The sequence below is a fragment of the Hyalella azteca genome, unplaced genomic scaffold, assembly GCF_000764305.2.
Source record: "Hyalella azteca isolate HAZT.00-mixed unplaced genomic scaffold, Hazt_2.0.2 contig3082, whole genome shotgun sequence".
Taxonomy (NCBI): Eukaryota; Metazoa; Arthropoda; class Malacostraca; order Amphipoda; family Hyalellidae; genus Hyalella; species Hyalella azteca.
The window spans coordinates 79,779-96,013 of record NW_025933335.1 but is presented as its reverse complement, the minus strand read 5'-3'; the positions used below and the strand labels follow the sequence as shown (position 1 = coordinate 96,013).

The 16,235-nt window shown below is 40.6% G+C and overlaps 1 protein-coding gene across 1 annotated transcript in view; it reads left to right on the top strand.

Moving 5' to 3' along the window:
• The window catches only part of LOC108676384, a 68,743-nt gene that overhangs the window by 41,430 nt on the left and 11,078 nt on the right, over positions 1 to 16,235 (top strand). The window contains 22 exon segments of the mRNA XM_047885771.1: positions 167 to 495; positions 933 to 1,152; positions 1,932 to 2,129; positions 2,457 to 2,569; positions 2,905 to 3,384; positions 4,306 to 4,423; positions 4,840 to 5,169; positions 5,712 to 5,819; positions 6,001 to 6,393; positions 7,261 to 7,489; positions 7,915 to 8,049; positions 8,719 to 8,870; positions 9,195 to 9,250; positions 9,252 to 9,396; positions 9,794 to 10,008; positions 10,267 to 10,459; positions 10,693 to 10,835; positions 11,984 to 12,155; positions 12,412 to 13,233; positions 13,522 to 13,808; positions 14,064 to 14,253; positions 15,092 to 15,217. Of these exon segments, the coding sequence (XP_047741727.1) occupies positions 167 to 495; positions 933 to 1,152; positions 1,932 to 2,129; positions 2,457 to 2,569; positions 2,905 to 3,384; positions 4,306 to 4,423; positions 4,840 to 5,169; positions 5,712 to 5,819; positions 6,001 to 6,393; positions 7,261 to 7,489; positions 7,915 to 8,049; positions 8,719 to 8,870; positions 9,195 to 9,250; positions 9,252 to 9,396; positions 9,794 to 10,008; positions 10,267 to 10,459; positions 10,693 to 10,835; positions 11,984 to 12,155; positions 12,412 to 13,233; positions 13,522 to 13,808; positions 14,064 to 14,253; positions 15,092 to 15,217 (5,154 nt within the window).

The window sequence follows — 16,235 nt, the reverse complement described above, 5'->3', positions numbered from 1 at the left end:
TTCATGCGCTGCTTTTTGATTGTTTACTCCTTTTTTGGTTACGTGATATATGTGATGATTGGTCAAAGGGTATTTGTGATTGTTAGTATAGAACAGTATTGGTGATTATTGTTCAATCGATATTTGTGTTGTTGATATAGCGGATAACGGCAATCGTGTGTTGCAGCATCGGTGGTGCACGGTCACCTGCTACACGCTAGTCAGCGCAGCCGCCTCTCCGTGAGCACCAGCGGCAGTAACTGCGTCGGCAGCAGCAGAACTGACGGTGGTAGTGTGTGTAACACCACCACCCCCAACAACACCACCACCACCAACACCAGCACTGGTGTAGGGGGTGGTGGTACCAATATTGGTGGTATCACACGAGACGCTGCATGGGGCGGCCTGCCTAACGGACCGTACCACACCGTCGTGGGGAGACCGTGGTCAGAACGACTGCTCAATAGTCTCTTGTCTCTCGTGGTGCTGCTGCTCGAGACGCATCTCGGACCACAAGTAAGTTGTGCTGTCAAGAAAGATGGTGAGGGAATTAATTTAGTAGTCTTTGTTCAATATAACATATATTAAAAGTTGTAAAAACGAAGGCCAAGTAAATTTAATGAAAGAGTCGTCTTCAGAAAACATTGTTCCATACGAAATTTCATCAAGTTATTTCGCAGGCTGCTGTTGTTTTCTGAATCTGCACTTTATTATCCTCAACGATTTTCTGAGCCTTTCGTAATTTTATTTTCTGTACGTACTTAATTAAATCGTTCAACAAGTATATCGTTCGTTTCTATGAATCTTTTGTAATAATTTTTACTTTCCTGTATTGAAACGGATTATCACTTGTGATTCTTGTGAGCTTTTTTTTTGTTATATTAATTATATTGAATTGCACAATATCAACTCACGACACAATATTAACTCTGGTACATTGGATCATTCAACAGGCTCTTCAGAAGCGTCAAACCAGCTCGTCTGCCGAGGGCGACGCGGCGCCCGACGTTGACAGGATGTCAGATGAGACGTCTCTGTCAGATGACGTCTGTCATCACACCGTCACGCCTGACGTTGACAGGAAGTCAGATGAGACGTTTCCGTCAGACGACGTCTGTCATCACACCGTCACGCGCAGCCTCGCCCTGCCTCCTAGCCTCCTCGCCGACACTGGTGCGCCTACACTGACCGTAGACCGTAGCCTGGATACCCTGTATATTAGAACTGAGCCTTAATTGATAAGAACTGAGCCTTTATTGACGAGAACTGAGCCTTTATTGACGAGAACTGAGCCTTTATTGACGAGAACTGAACCTTTATTGATGAGAACTGAGTTTTTTATAAGAACTGAGCCTTTATTGATAAGAACTTAGTCATTATTGACGACAAATGAGGCTTTATTGATAAGAACTAGCCTTAATGGATAAGAACTAAGCCTTCATTGATAAGAACTGAGCCTTTATTGATAAGAATTGAGTCTTTTTTTTATAAGAACTGAGCCTTTATTGATGAGAACTGAGTCTATTATTGACGATAAATAAGGCTTTATTGACAGAAGTGAGAGCCTATTTACGACAAGCACTGACAAAAACAGGAGCTTCAGTCAAAAAGAGCTGAGCCTGGATTGCCAAGAACTGAGCTCTTAAAATAATTGTACAATTATAAATTAATTAATATTCTTAATATATCCTTCAATATCCACACCTCCAATTTCTACTCACTGAATTTCATTACAACCAAGTTTGAAGTGTAACTGTTGATTATCCTGCGACTGTTGATTATCTTGTGTGGGGTACATTCTCAATACAACTCTTATTTGTGCGATGACTCAGTTATTGAGGATTTTTTCTTGGTGAGCAAACGTCAAAACCTACCTCTACAAATTTTATTATATTTCAGTGGTGAGCTAACATCTTAACTTGCCCCTGCTAATATTATTATATTTATTTCAGTGGTGAGCAACCGCAACACTGTGTTGCTGCTGTTCCGCTCACTGGGCTTGTGTCAGGACGGCTGCGAGTTGCTACAGCGCTCTCTGGCGCCCGCAACATCCATCGCCATCTCGCTCTTCAACGTCATCATGAGCATGAACCGGACCCTTGCTCAGCCCCAGCTGCTACTGCAGCCCATGCTTAGCTTCATCGTATTCCGTACGTTTCTTATATTCTGTACCTTATATTCCGTACGTTTCTTTATATACCTTACGCTTCTTATATACTGTACGTTTCTTATATTTTGTACCCTATATTCCGTACGTTTCTTATAAACCGTACCTTATATTCCGTACGTTTCTTATATTCCTTACATTTCTTATATTCCTTACGTTTCCTGGCTCTCATATTTCTAATAATATATCTGTGCTGCGTGCTCAATTTGTTCTGCCTAACTAATGCGCATACTCAGAATGTTAAGCTTATTCTACTTGCAAAAAAGAGTAGAATTTTTTAATTTTGACCAAGGTTTTGCCCAAATTGTAGGCGAAGGAGAGAGAAGCTGGGCCACCTTTTCTCCTCTGTGTCTACGAGTTTTCTGTGCCATTCTCGACTGCAAACCGATGATGCAACACTTTGCTGAAATAGGAGGCATTCAGGTATCTTTTAAAACTCTTTGCAATACCAATCGTAAAGTTAACAATAGTAAAAATAACCTGAATTTTAATTCTTATTTTCCCTAGGGTCATCAATCATGAGTGTATGGAAATGATAGTGCATAATTGAAATCTCAAAATTGTTGTGCATTTCGAAATTTGAATAATAATTTCCGTATTAATTATATGGATGCTGTTTGAGCACTGGTGGTGTTTCAAACATTTCAGTCAAATAACCAGGATTGATTATGAAATTATCATGTATATAGATCGTGTTTTTGAAGAAATTTTCTTATTTCTTATCTTTTGTTCATGTGACCTGTTATTTTCGGCGACAGCTTCTGTGGAAGAACCTGACGGAGAGCGTGTCGCGAGCGTGCAGTCCTCAGAGTGAGCACCTGGGCGGTCTCATATCGTCGGTGATGAACCAATTATCCCCGACGTTGCCACCATGCACAGTGCTTCCTTCTAAGGGCAAACGCGCTGAACGCACGCCATGTACCGTCTACCACCAACAGAACCCTTACGATCTACCATTCACGGTGGTGTCAAGCTCACTGCCTACCGTCAACCAGAACTCCGCTTATGGTTCTTGGATGGCGAGCAATATGAACAACATAGTGATCCCTCCTAAAGGCTTGTCTTCATCAATACCTTACGTGAATGGCGTGGCACCCCTTGCTGGTAGCAGTCAAGGTGGCGCCTCCAGTGCAAACCTCGTCAACTTCGCTCCACTCGCTCTTGTGACGTCCAACCAACAGAGCGTGCGGTCACCGCAGTCTCTTGTCATGCCAACTCATTTCTTGCAGAGATCCAAGGTGCGAGTTTTGACGAATAGTTGATAGTTGATTATTCAAGCTTATTGATTACTTGGACATTAAACTTTCAGAGATCTAAGGTGTGACTTTTGACCATTTATTCAAATAGTTCATGAGTCAAGCATATTGATTACTTGGTCATGAAACTTACAAAGATCTAAGGTGTGACTTTTGACAAATAGTTGATAGTTGATTATTCAACCATATTGATTACTTGGTCATTGAACATGCAGAGATCTAAGGTGTGCATTTTGACCATTTATTCAAATAGTTGATTATTCAAGCATATTGATTGCTTGGTCATTAAAGTGATTTTGTGATTGCTTTGAAACAATGAATTGTGTAATTCTGGTCCCTCGCAATTTAAGAAAATATTTTTTTATTGCAAGTTGTTTAAACTGCGTTGCAGTAAGTTGATACAATTGTAATTGTTATTTAAAAGAGAAAAACGCTATATACCCAGTATATTAACAATATCATCTTTGAAAACAAAACATTTTGAAAGTTCAAGGTTAGAGTGTTATCAATAAAAAGGTCAAATTTGCACCGAAAAGATTAAAACTTGAATCTGTATTTTTTTGCATGGCTTGCAGTTTTCTTTTCTTTCGAATTCATGATTAATTTGTTATTCAAGCAAATTTTTGGTTACGTGAATATTTTTTATGAACATTTGGATGAACGTGGAAAGAATAATCCTACGTATTCTGCTACTGCTGTTGTGGCTCGAGCTTGCTAAGAGTGAGCGGGTATATCATATATATAAATATTGATTTTATTGGTGGGTTTGTCAACTTGGTCGACGATATAACTTTCTACCTTCAACGCATGACTAAACATTAATTTTGCTGTTAGAGATATGTTTATAAATGGGAATTCAAAGGAATACAATTTCTTGATTTATTCTCGTGAATTTTTTTCTAGACACCATCTTGGTCGCATCATTTTTACCGCAACGAGTCGTCCATCGTCCTGACCCTGAAGCTGCCTTGCCCTATTCTGCTTCACGAGATCTTCCTACAGCCACACACTTCCCCAAGCAGTGAGTCTTCTCATTAAATGCATTGTGCACGTATTGTCTTTGTGAATTTTTTCTATAAATTAATTCAAGTGATAGTTGTGAAACTCTTTCATTAATCCCATTATTAAAATGCTAGCTTAATGAATTGATTTTTTTGTTAACCTATCAATTACTTAGGTGATGGTTCGGATTCTCTTCTTGTTAGAATATACACATATCATATTAATACATGGAATTCAACCTTTTAAATTTCGTATCTAATGGTTGTAAATTTTTCATCTCTAAATTATTATTTGTCACAAATATTATAACACACGTAATCATTTTGTAACACATTATATCATAACACACGTAGCATATATGTTACAATATAATTTTGCACCTACAAATTATTATTTGTCAGAAATATTTAACTAATTTATTGGAATTGTATTCAGCGTACCCATCAGCGGTGAGCGTGACCGCTGGTTTAGACGGCCGCGGCTCAGCCATCACCGGCCTCATCCCAACGGACATCCTCAACCAAGTCCGCCTTACACTGCGCTCCCCCATCATCGCCTCCGTCGTCAACATACGCCTCTACAAACCTAAAGATTCCGCCACTCTAGGGCTGGCTCAGATCCGCCTCATGGGCACCACCGCTTTCAGGAGTGCGGCATGCGACACGCCCTTCGTGGGGCATGATAGTCTTAGAACGCAGCAAGACTTTAGCACCTCTGACTGGTGGCTTCTGTTGCTGCGCCACTGCATCAACATCGAGCCTACAGGCCAGTGTCATGAGTGGTGTCAACCTCAGCATGACATACTCTTGGATTTTGAATTGCACTTCCAACAACCAGTTCATAATATTTATGTAATCTTAGATTTCCTTATTTGCGTAGGGCAAGACAGGTGGTATGATCCCTGGTACGACCATACTTGCGTAGGATGCGAGTGGTATGAACCCTGGTGTATTCTTGATTACAGTGGACAAAAACCAGCTTTGAGGGTGATAACTAAATTTGCGTTTAAAAATAAATTGGTAGCATGGGGTAATTTTTTCAGCATAAAATTGCAATATGTAGGTTCTACCTACAGTAAATACTTGAAATTTCACCATACTATAGGTTTGCAGAATTGAACATGTTAGAAATGAAATTTGTATGTATGCTCCCATGTTTTTTTGTGTAATTGGTAAATAATTTGTTCTGAAATTATTTAACCATGATCAAATTGCATTGGTAAAATTGTTTCTAAACTCTATGTGATTGTATAGTTGTTAAAGTATACATTTGGACGAGGGTTCAAATAATTTCCTATTTAATTGCAGGTCGTGATGAGGTCCTGCGAGAGGGCGTTGAGGCCAAAGGCTCCGTGAGAGCTTGCGTCAGCTTGCTCTTAGCGCCTCAGTTTGCTTCTGCTGCTGCTAACTCCACAGGTATTGCATTGCATAAACCATTTACCTCAATGTAATTTTTTTTTGTAATTTATAGACTGTTATATCATTCAAAAGATTCGCGTCGTTGTGTTATACGTATTTGAAGTTTCTAAGTGGATTCGAGATGAAGATGATGTGCTTTGTTGTCTTCGTTGTTTAGTATTTTATTTGACTTCCCCAGATTCCTGTGGCTGGGCGGGGCTCATAAGTGTGGGCAACCCTGCAGTAAATGCTTCACCATCAGACACCTCCAACAGTTTGAAGCAACGCACTGAAAATACTGAGAACAAGACCACCAAAAACGCCTCGGCGAACGATTCCAGTGCCAACGACGCAGCTAATGAAGCCATCACAGAACATTGCTTCTCGAGTATCCCTGACGAAATGGACTCGAATGAAGTCACAAGCGTGAAAACTTCAACCCAAGCAAAAGACGAAGTAATAGTCAAGTGTGCCCTAGCGCCTGGCAACTCACCCCTCGAACAAATCGTCCTGGCAGTGGCCCGCTCATCCCCCGAGTGGCTGGAAGAGTTTGTTGCCACGATGCTTAGCCATCCGCGTTTGGCTGACCGCAGTGAGTTGCTTTATAGTTTATTATAGTGTTCAGTGTTCCTTCTTGAGTTCATCTTTTCTTCCAGGAACAACAAAATTTTTCACGGCAATTAATAATTTTTGCACAATTTTTGATTTTCAATTTTTTGTTCCTAGTAATTATTCTGGTTTTAGATATGCACATTGGTCGTTTCTCGCCGTAACCCTCTTGATCATCGCGAGCGTCAATTATTCTCGACTTTTAGGTGGAAGTTTACTAACTTGGGTCTAGCTATGGGATTGAAATTATTTTGATTTTCTTTCACATTGAAAATAAACGTTGTGTTGATTATCATTGTAATGATCAGTGTAGCTGATTATAATAATCGATTGCCCATAAATTCTGCTTATTTCTGTGGGTTGCCGAGGCTCTCTCAAACTGTTCAGTTATTATTAAATTTAATTTATCAGTGCAACTAATTATGATAATCAATTTTTCAGTAATTCTAATTTATGACTTTTTCTCAGAATGGGGAGACCAGAGCTGTGGGTTACGCTTGCTGTATCAAACTGTTCAATTATTAAACAATTTAATTTATCTGTGTAACTAATTATTATGACCAATTTCTCATAAATTCTAATTATTTATGACTTATTCATCAGAATGGGGAGACCGGAGCTGTGGGCTACGCTTGCTGTACACGACGTGCACAAGCAGCGACAGCACGGCTGGCACAGACGTCCTGCTGTACTGGCTGGCTATAATCGATTGCCCATAAATTCTGCTTATTTCTGTGGGTTGCCGAGGCTCTCTTAAACTGTTCAGTTATTATTGAATTTAATTTATCAGTGCAACTAATTATGATAATCAATTTTTCAGCAATTTTAGTTATTTATGACTTGTTCTCAGATTGGGGAGACCGGAGCTGTGGGCTACGCTTGCTGTACACGACGTGCACAAGCAGCGACAGCACGGCTGGCACTGACGTCCTGCTGTACTGGCTGGCCGCTCAGCTCGGGCATTTCAGTCTGCCTGCCACCGCGCTGCCCATGCATGCCGAAGTGCTGCATGCTGCTGCTGCTATCATCTGGAGCAACAAAAAACACTTGAAACATCGCGATAATGATCAGCTCTTCATGTAAGTTCCTCGTTATGTTACTATTATTTTATCTTTTGCATGATTTTACATCGGGTTATATATTGCTGCATTGCTGTATTACAGTTGATGCTGTTTGCTTTCCGCCGAAAAGCAAGACCCACAAGTTAATTTGCGGCAAACTCTATTTTAAATTATTGAACTCAATGCCTTTAATTGCTGTGATGAAATTTTCATTTAAATATCCAAATTTGGATCAACTTGTCCATGCATAACCTTGCAGAGAGAGATGGGAATGGCATAGACATATAGTATATGAGTAAATGGCATATAAGTATTAATTAAAACGGAGAATGAAGTCGTCATTTAAAAGGGCAGGAATATAAAACATGACATTTAGGTGCAGACGCTTTGTATATTACTAAATTTTTCACCTTCGTGTAATTGTAAATTATTTGTATGTACAGGAGCGTTGTGATCGAGGCGTTCTGCAGCTCAGACGCCGCGCTGAAGAGGTCCCTGGATGCTGTGCTGTGCGCGCTGTGCTACGTACAGCCCCAGCACTTCACAACCCTCGCCACTGTCTTCTCTGACTTACACGAGTACGGTTAACCTGAACGTCAGGAGTGTTCTCTAAATCATTCTGATGTAGTACAGTATTGCATCTTATTGGCTAGTGTCACATATCAAAAATTACTGATAAGATTATTGCGATGTGAATAACGAGCTTTAAATACACTTAGGCCAATCATTTCATGTGGCCATTTATCAACTGTGATTGTAAAAACAACCCGTTTTTTTTTCAAATCTATCTTCAATACTGATCAGTAGGTTGTCACTTTTTTGCTGATCTTGCATTTTTACACATTCTTTTGGTAGATATTTCGGCGGCCGATGGAACTGTGTTGAAAAGCGATTACGTATATTATGCCTTTATATCCTTAGTATGAGTTTCGTACGTAGCAGTCCTAAGCCAACCTGGAGCGCCGTCTCAATCGTTAAATATTTCTTCTAAATATCTTTAAGATACGCGTTTCTTTTTCAATAATTATATGCATTTCTTCTTCAATAATTATATGCGTTTCTTCATCAATAATAAATGAGTTTCTTCTTCAATAATTATATGCGTTTCTTCTTCAATAATTATATGCCTTTCTTCTTCAATAATTATATGCCTTTCTTCTTCAATAATTACCTATATGCGATTCTTCTTCAATAATTATAGGTATGTGATTCTTCTTCAATAATTATAAGCGTTTCTTCATCAACAGAAGCAACGGCACAAACAAAAATGGCAGCGTGTCAGTCTTTGGACTTCATCCTAGTCAACTGCAGAGCCTCGTGACGGCTGCTCACTCCGGCCCCGCGATCTCCATGCTCCTCTCGTCTGCCTTGCCACTCCGCACTGTCCGCTCCATACTTGGTCAGTGCATGTAATCTCAATTACTGTAAAGATCTGGGGCCGGACTATAAAAAATTACTACGAGCTTGAAACTCTTTCATTAAATCAATGACGGCTTCTCAAGGTAAACCCACTAATTATAGACGAGAATGCGGCCGCTACTTGTACTGGAGACGCTTACATGTACACAAGAAAGTTTACACAGTACGGCCTCAGTGAAGTCTTGATTTACTCTCCATATGTTGTAATTGAATATAACACTAATTTTGAATTAATTGTTCCTTGGGATTAATTGAATCTATATGAGAAATCTTTTAAATCTGGCTCCAAATTGCTCATTTTTAGAATGGTGCCAACGGCTCGTGCGGTCACAATTGGAATGGTGCAAGCAGCGTTCTCAGTAAAATTTCTGTGTGTACGGCGGACATTGAAGGAGTGGCCGCCGTGGTCCGGGTGCTGGCTGAACTTTGTGGGCGTCCTGAAGTGCAGCAGTGGCTCGGCAGAGGGCCTGGTGCATTGCTCTGGAACACGCTTCTTACTGTTCTAGGTACGTCAGAGTTTTCTTAATTAATGCACGGTTATTTTCAATACCACTCTGTGGAGATATGTGTGTGCAATGGACACACTTATTGAGGGTATACTTGATGGAGGGCTATATTGATGGCGGTACTTGATGGTATAGTGTGACTTGAAAATTTGTAATATTAGGGTTCTGCTCCACTGATTTTGTCGTGTCGCACATTTCACCACTCATTTGGTCTTGGTTGAGAAATTATATCATCACCGTCCTATTCAAGCATAATTTTGTTTGTAATATGTTTGATGGAAAATGGAAATTCGTTTATATTATGTGAAGAACCTCTTGCTTAAGTAACTTTACTTGATCGGGTTGTATGCAATGCATGTGTTGCGTCACTTCTTCTCTAACTTGTCATTTCCTTCAGGCGAGCCATCTATCAACAGCCTAGGAGTCGACTTGAGTTCTCTGGAATCAGCGACCATTGAACTGGTAAAAGCCGCTTGTCTCAACAACCAAACCAACCACCAGCACCTGGCCACCCATCTTCGCAACCTCATATCCAGGCAGAAGAATATACCTGCCGGAGGCCTTTGTTATGTCCACTCACTTTCAGGCTTTACCAGAAGTTTGGTTGTTCAGGTATGTTGGTAGCTATTGTTTTATGTCTAGTACCGTACCAGGATCATCTAGAAAAATATCTCGATCATTTGTTTTTTTTTGTCTGGTGTAAGGATCATATAGGGAAAAATCTCAATCGTAACTCCAAATAGACCATCTTTGCATGAAACATGCCTTTTAATTGCTAGCGCTGCTTAATGATTCTGAATTATAATAATGATAATCATACAATTCTATCAAAATTGTATAAATAGTGATTATGCACTATTGTATGTGCAGGTACTACTGCAGTGTGAACACATGGTCGTGGAAGTAGAGCGGGGTGACGATGTCAGTATAGTAGAGGAGCTCCCAATCGAGTGGGTTCACACTCCAGCCTTCCGCCACCCTCGCCACTCAATGTCGCTGAACACTCGTCTGCTCTACCTCCCGCTCAGCATTACACTCGCAGAGCTCGTATCCACACTCACTGGTCAGTCCAGATCAATATTAACAATAAATCATCTCGTTTGATCAATAGGTTGAAATTATTGCTAGTCGCTCTCTTATCGAAAGCAAGTTCTCTGAGTGGAGGGTTTTGAGCCAGTTTTTTCAACATGCCTCAATTATCAGATTATTCAATGTTTTCTAGTTTCCACATTTTCGAAGTGACGAAGTTGTTGCAGAAATAAAGTCAAAAAATAATTTGCTTATCATTTTGTCCAGGATCGGACGTACTCACAACTCAGTCCGGCAACGCTGGCGGGAGCGACAGCGACACTACAGGCTGGACGCGATCACACCCTCCGTCTGCACCCTCGTCCTCCTCCACCAAGGAAGAGCCAATGATCATCTGCTGCGATGATGACGTAAACTTCTCAACACTGTGTTTAGGGACAAATCCTCTTTGTGGTTTCTTTGTCTATTTTTATTTATTATCCGGTAGTCAGAAAATAGATAGCTGGAGCTTTTTTTCAGCATCGTGATCAAGAAGTGGCCCGACAACAACCGACTGGCGATAGCTGAACCCGTCATCTCTACAGATTGGACTCCAGCTATCTATTTTCTGACTACCGGATTTGTCTGAACTCTGAAAGAATTTTCCGAGTAATTTTTGGTACAAAATTTTATTTATTAAGATACATGCCCATTTTTCTGAGCCAAACTTATTCTCCTCCGATATTTATTTTGGTGTAAACCCTGTTGTCAGATGTGAAACTTTTCTCTGCAAAATATAAAAAAAAAACCTTTCTGTGATTAAGTTCTTGTCAACTTGAAATTTATTTAGGAGTAAACTGGATTTTCTGTGGTGTGTTTCCGAAAAGGTTTTTGTATGAATTTACCCACTTTGTTTAGGCTTTGAGTGACTTAAATGTTGTTTGCAATGCTGGTAGAGACCTAATAACCTGGAATGCTGCTGGATTATTAAGGATGAAGGATAATTATTAAGGATGAAGGATAATTATTAAGGATGAAGGATAATTATTAAGGATGAAGGATGATTATTAAGGATGAAGGATGAATGAAGTCCAATTTTGCCCTCTCGAGGTTATTGGTGTCTATTAAGGGCTTTAGAGTCCCATTTATTCTTGGATCTAGAAAGCCCTAAATCTCCATTACTAACGGACTTCTGATCGATTTATTCATATTCTGTTGCTTTTTATTCTAACTGGCATCGGGTTAAGGATCCCAGTTTTTCTTTGATTAATTTTAAACATGAAGGCTTTGGGTTATTTCTAGCTAGGCGTAACTGCCTCTTCCTTTGAATTACTACGTTGTTCGTACTCGCCATTCAATTCATATGCCTTTTGTGCTTACAATGTAGAACGCGTGCATTTCTAAGTGTGTTGCTATTGTTCTTGTCATGCTGGTAATTTAAACTTGGTCATTTTTATTTGTTGATATTGTTCTTGTCGTGCTTAATATTTAAAACTCAGGCATTTTCTGTGTGTTGCTATTATTCTTGTCGTGCTGTAAATTTAAACTCGGCCATTTCTATGCGTTGCTATTGTTCCAGGACGACGACCTGGACGATGACGCCGACGACGACTTCATCGCCAATCAAATGCTCGCGGCAGAACTCTACACCATCGACAAGCTCTCCATGTCGGCCGCCATGAAGGCCAAGCAGAAGCGCACCAAAGACATCGTCAGCGCCATTGTCAACGGCGTAATTTCAGGCATCGCTGGTGAGAGTCATCAGATAACATATCGAAATTCCTTCACACATCTATAAGCTTTGAATCTGTAAAATCTAAGCTTCAGTGACAAAATTTATAACACATTGTTACTGTACAACTTTGCAGGTGTTTGAAAATTTGATTCGTTTTTATATATTCACTTGGTATTCATTATCTGGCTGTGAGGTTTTTATTATTGCATGACACAGTTAACTGTGTATCGAATGGTCTAGTATTTTGAATTGTTGTTTTGTTTCGAAATCAGTGGGTCCCTCGAAACCAGGCAAAGGAGGTAAGCCGAAAGGAGAGGAAAATTGCTCAAGCAGTCTGGACAGCAACAACAAATCTGCGGGCAGTGGAAAGTCAGGCGATCACGGTTCGTTTGCTCCATTCCATTGCACTGTGATAGCATCAGACTGTGATGACGATGATGCTGAATTGTCGAATACTGACGAGGTTGAACTAGAAGTTCCTCTCCATCTCAGCATCGCTCAAGTTCTGGCCAGTCTGGAGATTAATCATGCTGTGCAAAACACCCACCTAAAGTTCAAGATTTATTCAGCAGGAGACAAGAAGTTCAGGAGCTCTAGCAAAGCGGGTTCTGTAAACAGCGATGATGCTGCATACTCCACAGCATCGGCCTGCAGTGGTAGTTATACGACGACCAGAAACCCCACAAGCAGTGGATGCAGTAGTGCCGACAACGGGGCTGAAGCAGGTAGCATTCCTGAAGCAACTTGTTTAGGTACATTACCAGTTGTGTCTGAGTGTCCATCTCTGCTACGCGAGTTTTGCGACCAAGGTGGCTTGGCTGTGCTGGCTCGTCACATGACAGTTTTGTACCCGGACCCTGCCTCGCTTTCACCTTCTTCTCTCTCCACTTCTTCGACTAATAAGTCTTCTTCGGGACCGCCGACTCCTGCCAATTTCTCCTACCTTTCCAATATCGTTCAAAGTAGCTTCAACCCAGTTCAATCTCAACTCAGCTCTGCTCAACAGTCCAGCAGCTCTCCTCATGGTGCTCCCGTTGTTTTGTCTATAGCGCCGCATACGCTTGGGGCTTTCACCCTATTCCTCCGACTTCCAGGTGAGAATTTTTGTCTAACGGATAAATATTTAGTCGTCTCAAGTGTCAGAAATCTATTCCTAGATTTTGATTGTTACAGTTTGCTTCTGACCGATACAATCTAGACGATAGTAAAGAATCCTCTATAAATATGGCTGACGAATGAAAATAATAATTGCATTATGCGTGATGCTTGTTGTATCATACGTGCTTCTCCAATTTTTTGTATTGCATTCGTCTTGTGTTTGAAACTTAAATTTCCTACATTATTGCTTGAAAATTATGTGATGAATCTTAACTTGTTTGCAGGCTACGCAGAAGAACTTCTAAGCAATACATCCGAAGCAAAGATCTTGCTGAAGCTCGCCTTAGGCGTTCAAGAAACGTGTCGTGAGAACTACAGGGGCGAGTCCATAGCCACGGTCGTGTACACACGCCTTAACCAAGTCCTGTTGCGTCACAGCGTCTCGTCTGCCAAGGGTTGTGAGCTGAGGCGGCTGTGCATGGAATATGGCATCATTCATCATTTGTTAGCATGCCTGGCCGCTCTGTCTGCTCATACACCTCCTTCTCTCTACTCAAAACTCCGACACAAGGTGCGGTGTCCTTCCATAGTTAATGTGTTGACATTTTTTTAAATACCCCACGTACTGCCTAATGAGCAAACTTTAGCGTGGTGATGTCTGTGGCTCTTTTACTGTGTCGCAAATACCAATGCAATTTTTGTGTACAATACATTTCTAATAAATCCTAATGAGCATGTTTTTAGTGATGATACATTACTGGACCCTCATGCAGCGACATTATTCATACCTTCTTTTCATTTTCGCTCACTTTAACCTTTTTTTCAGCTGGTTCCGATACCGTCCGTGGTGGGCGGAGTCCGTGCCTGGTGCATGGACAACTACGGATACCAAAACAGTTCCGCACGCGCGGACGGGTCAGGGGGCGGCGGTAGCAGCAGCGCTGTCGGCAACTCTGGCGCCTCTGGAGGACCTGCCGCTGAGTCCAGCGCTGACAGATGCCACTACTGGGCCAAGGGTAATTAACCTGCTTCATTTTACGGTGTGAAACTTCGGTCGGTTTCATTCTGAAGATCCATGGTTGGTTTCAGCCTGCCGATCTTTGCTTGGTTTCGGCCTGCCGAACTTTGCTTGGTTTCGGCCTGCCGACATTTGCTTGGTTTTGGCCTGCCAACCATTGCTTGGTTTCAGCCTGCCTAAATTATCTTGGTTTTAGCTTGCCGACCTTTGCTTGGTTTCAGCATGAAACCATTAAGCGGTTGCAGCCTCCAGGCATTAAGTCGGTGTCGTTGGCATTTAGCCTCATGTATTGAAAGATTAGCTCGACAATTTTTAGTTTAGTAGTTTAGTGAAGTCTCTGATCTGGTGATCTGCAAAGTTCTAATCCCACATCCTGGTCAAGTTTTCAACTCAATTTTTTTCGTTGTGTGATGGTGAATAATGAACAGCCTTCCCAGTTTAACTAATTGGGTTTAGTTTAGTTTGAAAATTCAAACGCAGAATCCTCGTGCTCAGTAAACTTCTGCTCTTATATTTTTCTTCTTTTTCAAATCATTCTTGAAAATTTTAATTGATCTGCCATAACTGATGAACTGTCATAATGAATAAACTAAAAAATACGACTCGGTACTCACTGGTCACTGCAGTGAGTGACAGAGCGCATTTTCTCGTCGACGAAAACGTGAAGTCACGGACGGACAACGGACGGACAGACGGACATGGCGAGCACAATAGTGCATTTTTTCCACAAATGAGAAATGCGCTAAAAATGAATAAAATTGACCTGCCTCTATTCACCTGAAGTCTGTTCTGACGCTTATTCTATAAAGGTTAATGTGATCACGGTTACATTGCAGGCACAGGCTTCGGAACTGGCAGCACCGTGCAGACATGGGACGTGGAGCAAGCGATCGTACGACAACGACTGCAGGAGGAACACACCGTGTGGCTGCTGCGGCTCCTGCACAACTTCATCAACCCTGGTGAGCTATCACTGGTGGATTATCATACATTATTGTATTGTACAACAATACAATATTGAGGCATGATAGTGTTAATGTATTACATTTGCACTATAAAATCAAGTTGCCAACTGTTACAATAGTACTCTACTGTATTGATGCAGCTGTGTAGAGCCTTGATCACTGATGACTTTAAATCGGAATTAATGGCTTTGCGATTTTGATTTTTTTTTATCTAATTGGAGTCAAGGTTAATGGTAGTTGATGTGTGAAAATTGTTAGTTTCAGATATTTTTTTCTGGTACGCGCACGGCTGCTTGGGTATATCTTTAACGTGTCCTTCTGACGATTGACTTTGAAAAATATTGTATGATTTTGTACCGTGTCTGGCATTAGAGTTTGTTTATCGTTATTATTTTGTTATTAGTTATATATAAGTGATTTTTTATTAAAATATATATGTGTATAATATTTTTATGTGCAAGGTGGTTATTCACAGCAAAGACGTGAGCTAACATTATTAGAAAGTGCTGTGTTTGAAAGGACTTTGTAACATAATAGACAAAGAATAATTATGGCCACAGCTTTTTGATAGATCATACGAACTAATGTGAAGCGGATCTGAGCTTAACTACCGTGCACTGACCGCAGCACACCGCCTATTAAAGTCTGATCAACTCGTATAACTTTTGTAATTCTATTATATTTCCCCGATAATTTTATCTTTGCATTTTTCAGCTTGCCGGCACGTGTAATGCAATTTTGTTAAACTTAGTAATTTGATATTAATTTTAGATAATTTAATTATGATTCTTCTAATTTTAATTCTTTAAATTTAATTCTATTTCTACAATCCGATTTTAATTCGTTAGTTTCTTTTAATATGGTTTGGATTATTTAAATTGAGTTTGACTTGTTTTATAGTGTCTAATTAAATGTCGATCAATATTATTCCGCAATGCACAGGTGACAAAGCGAATGGCATCACGGACGGTGCTGCCACCAACGACAGGTCAGCCGGTGAGAGCGTCCTGAGTTT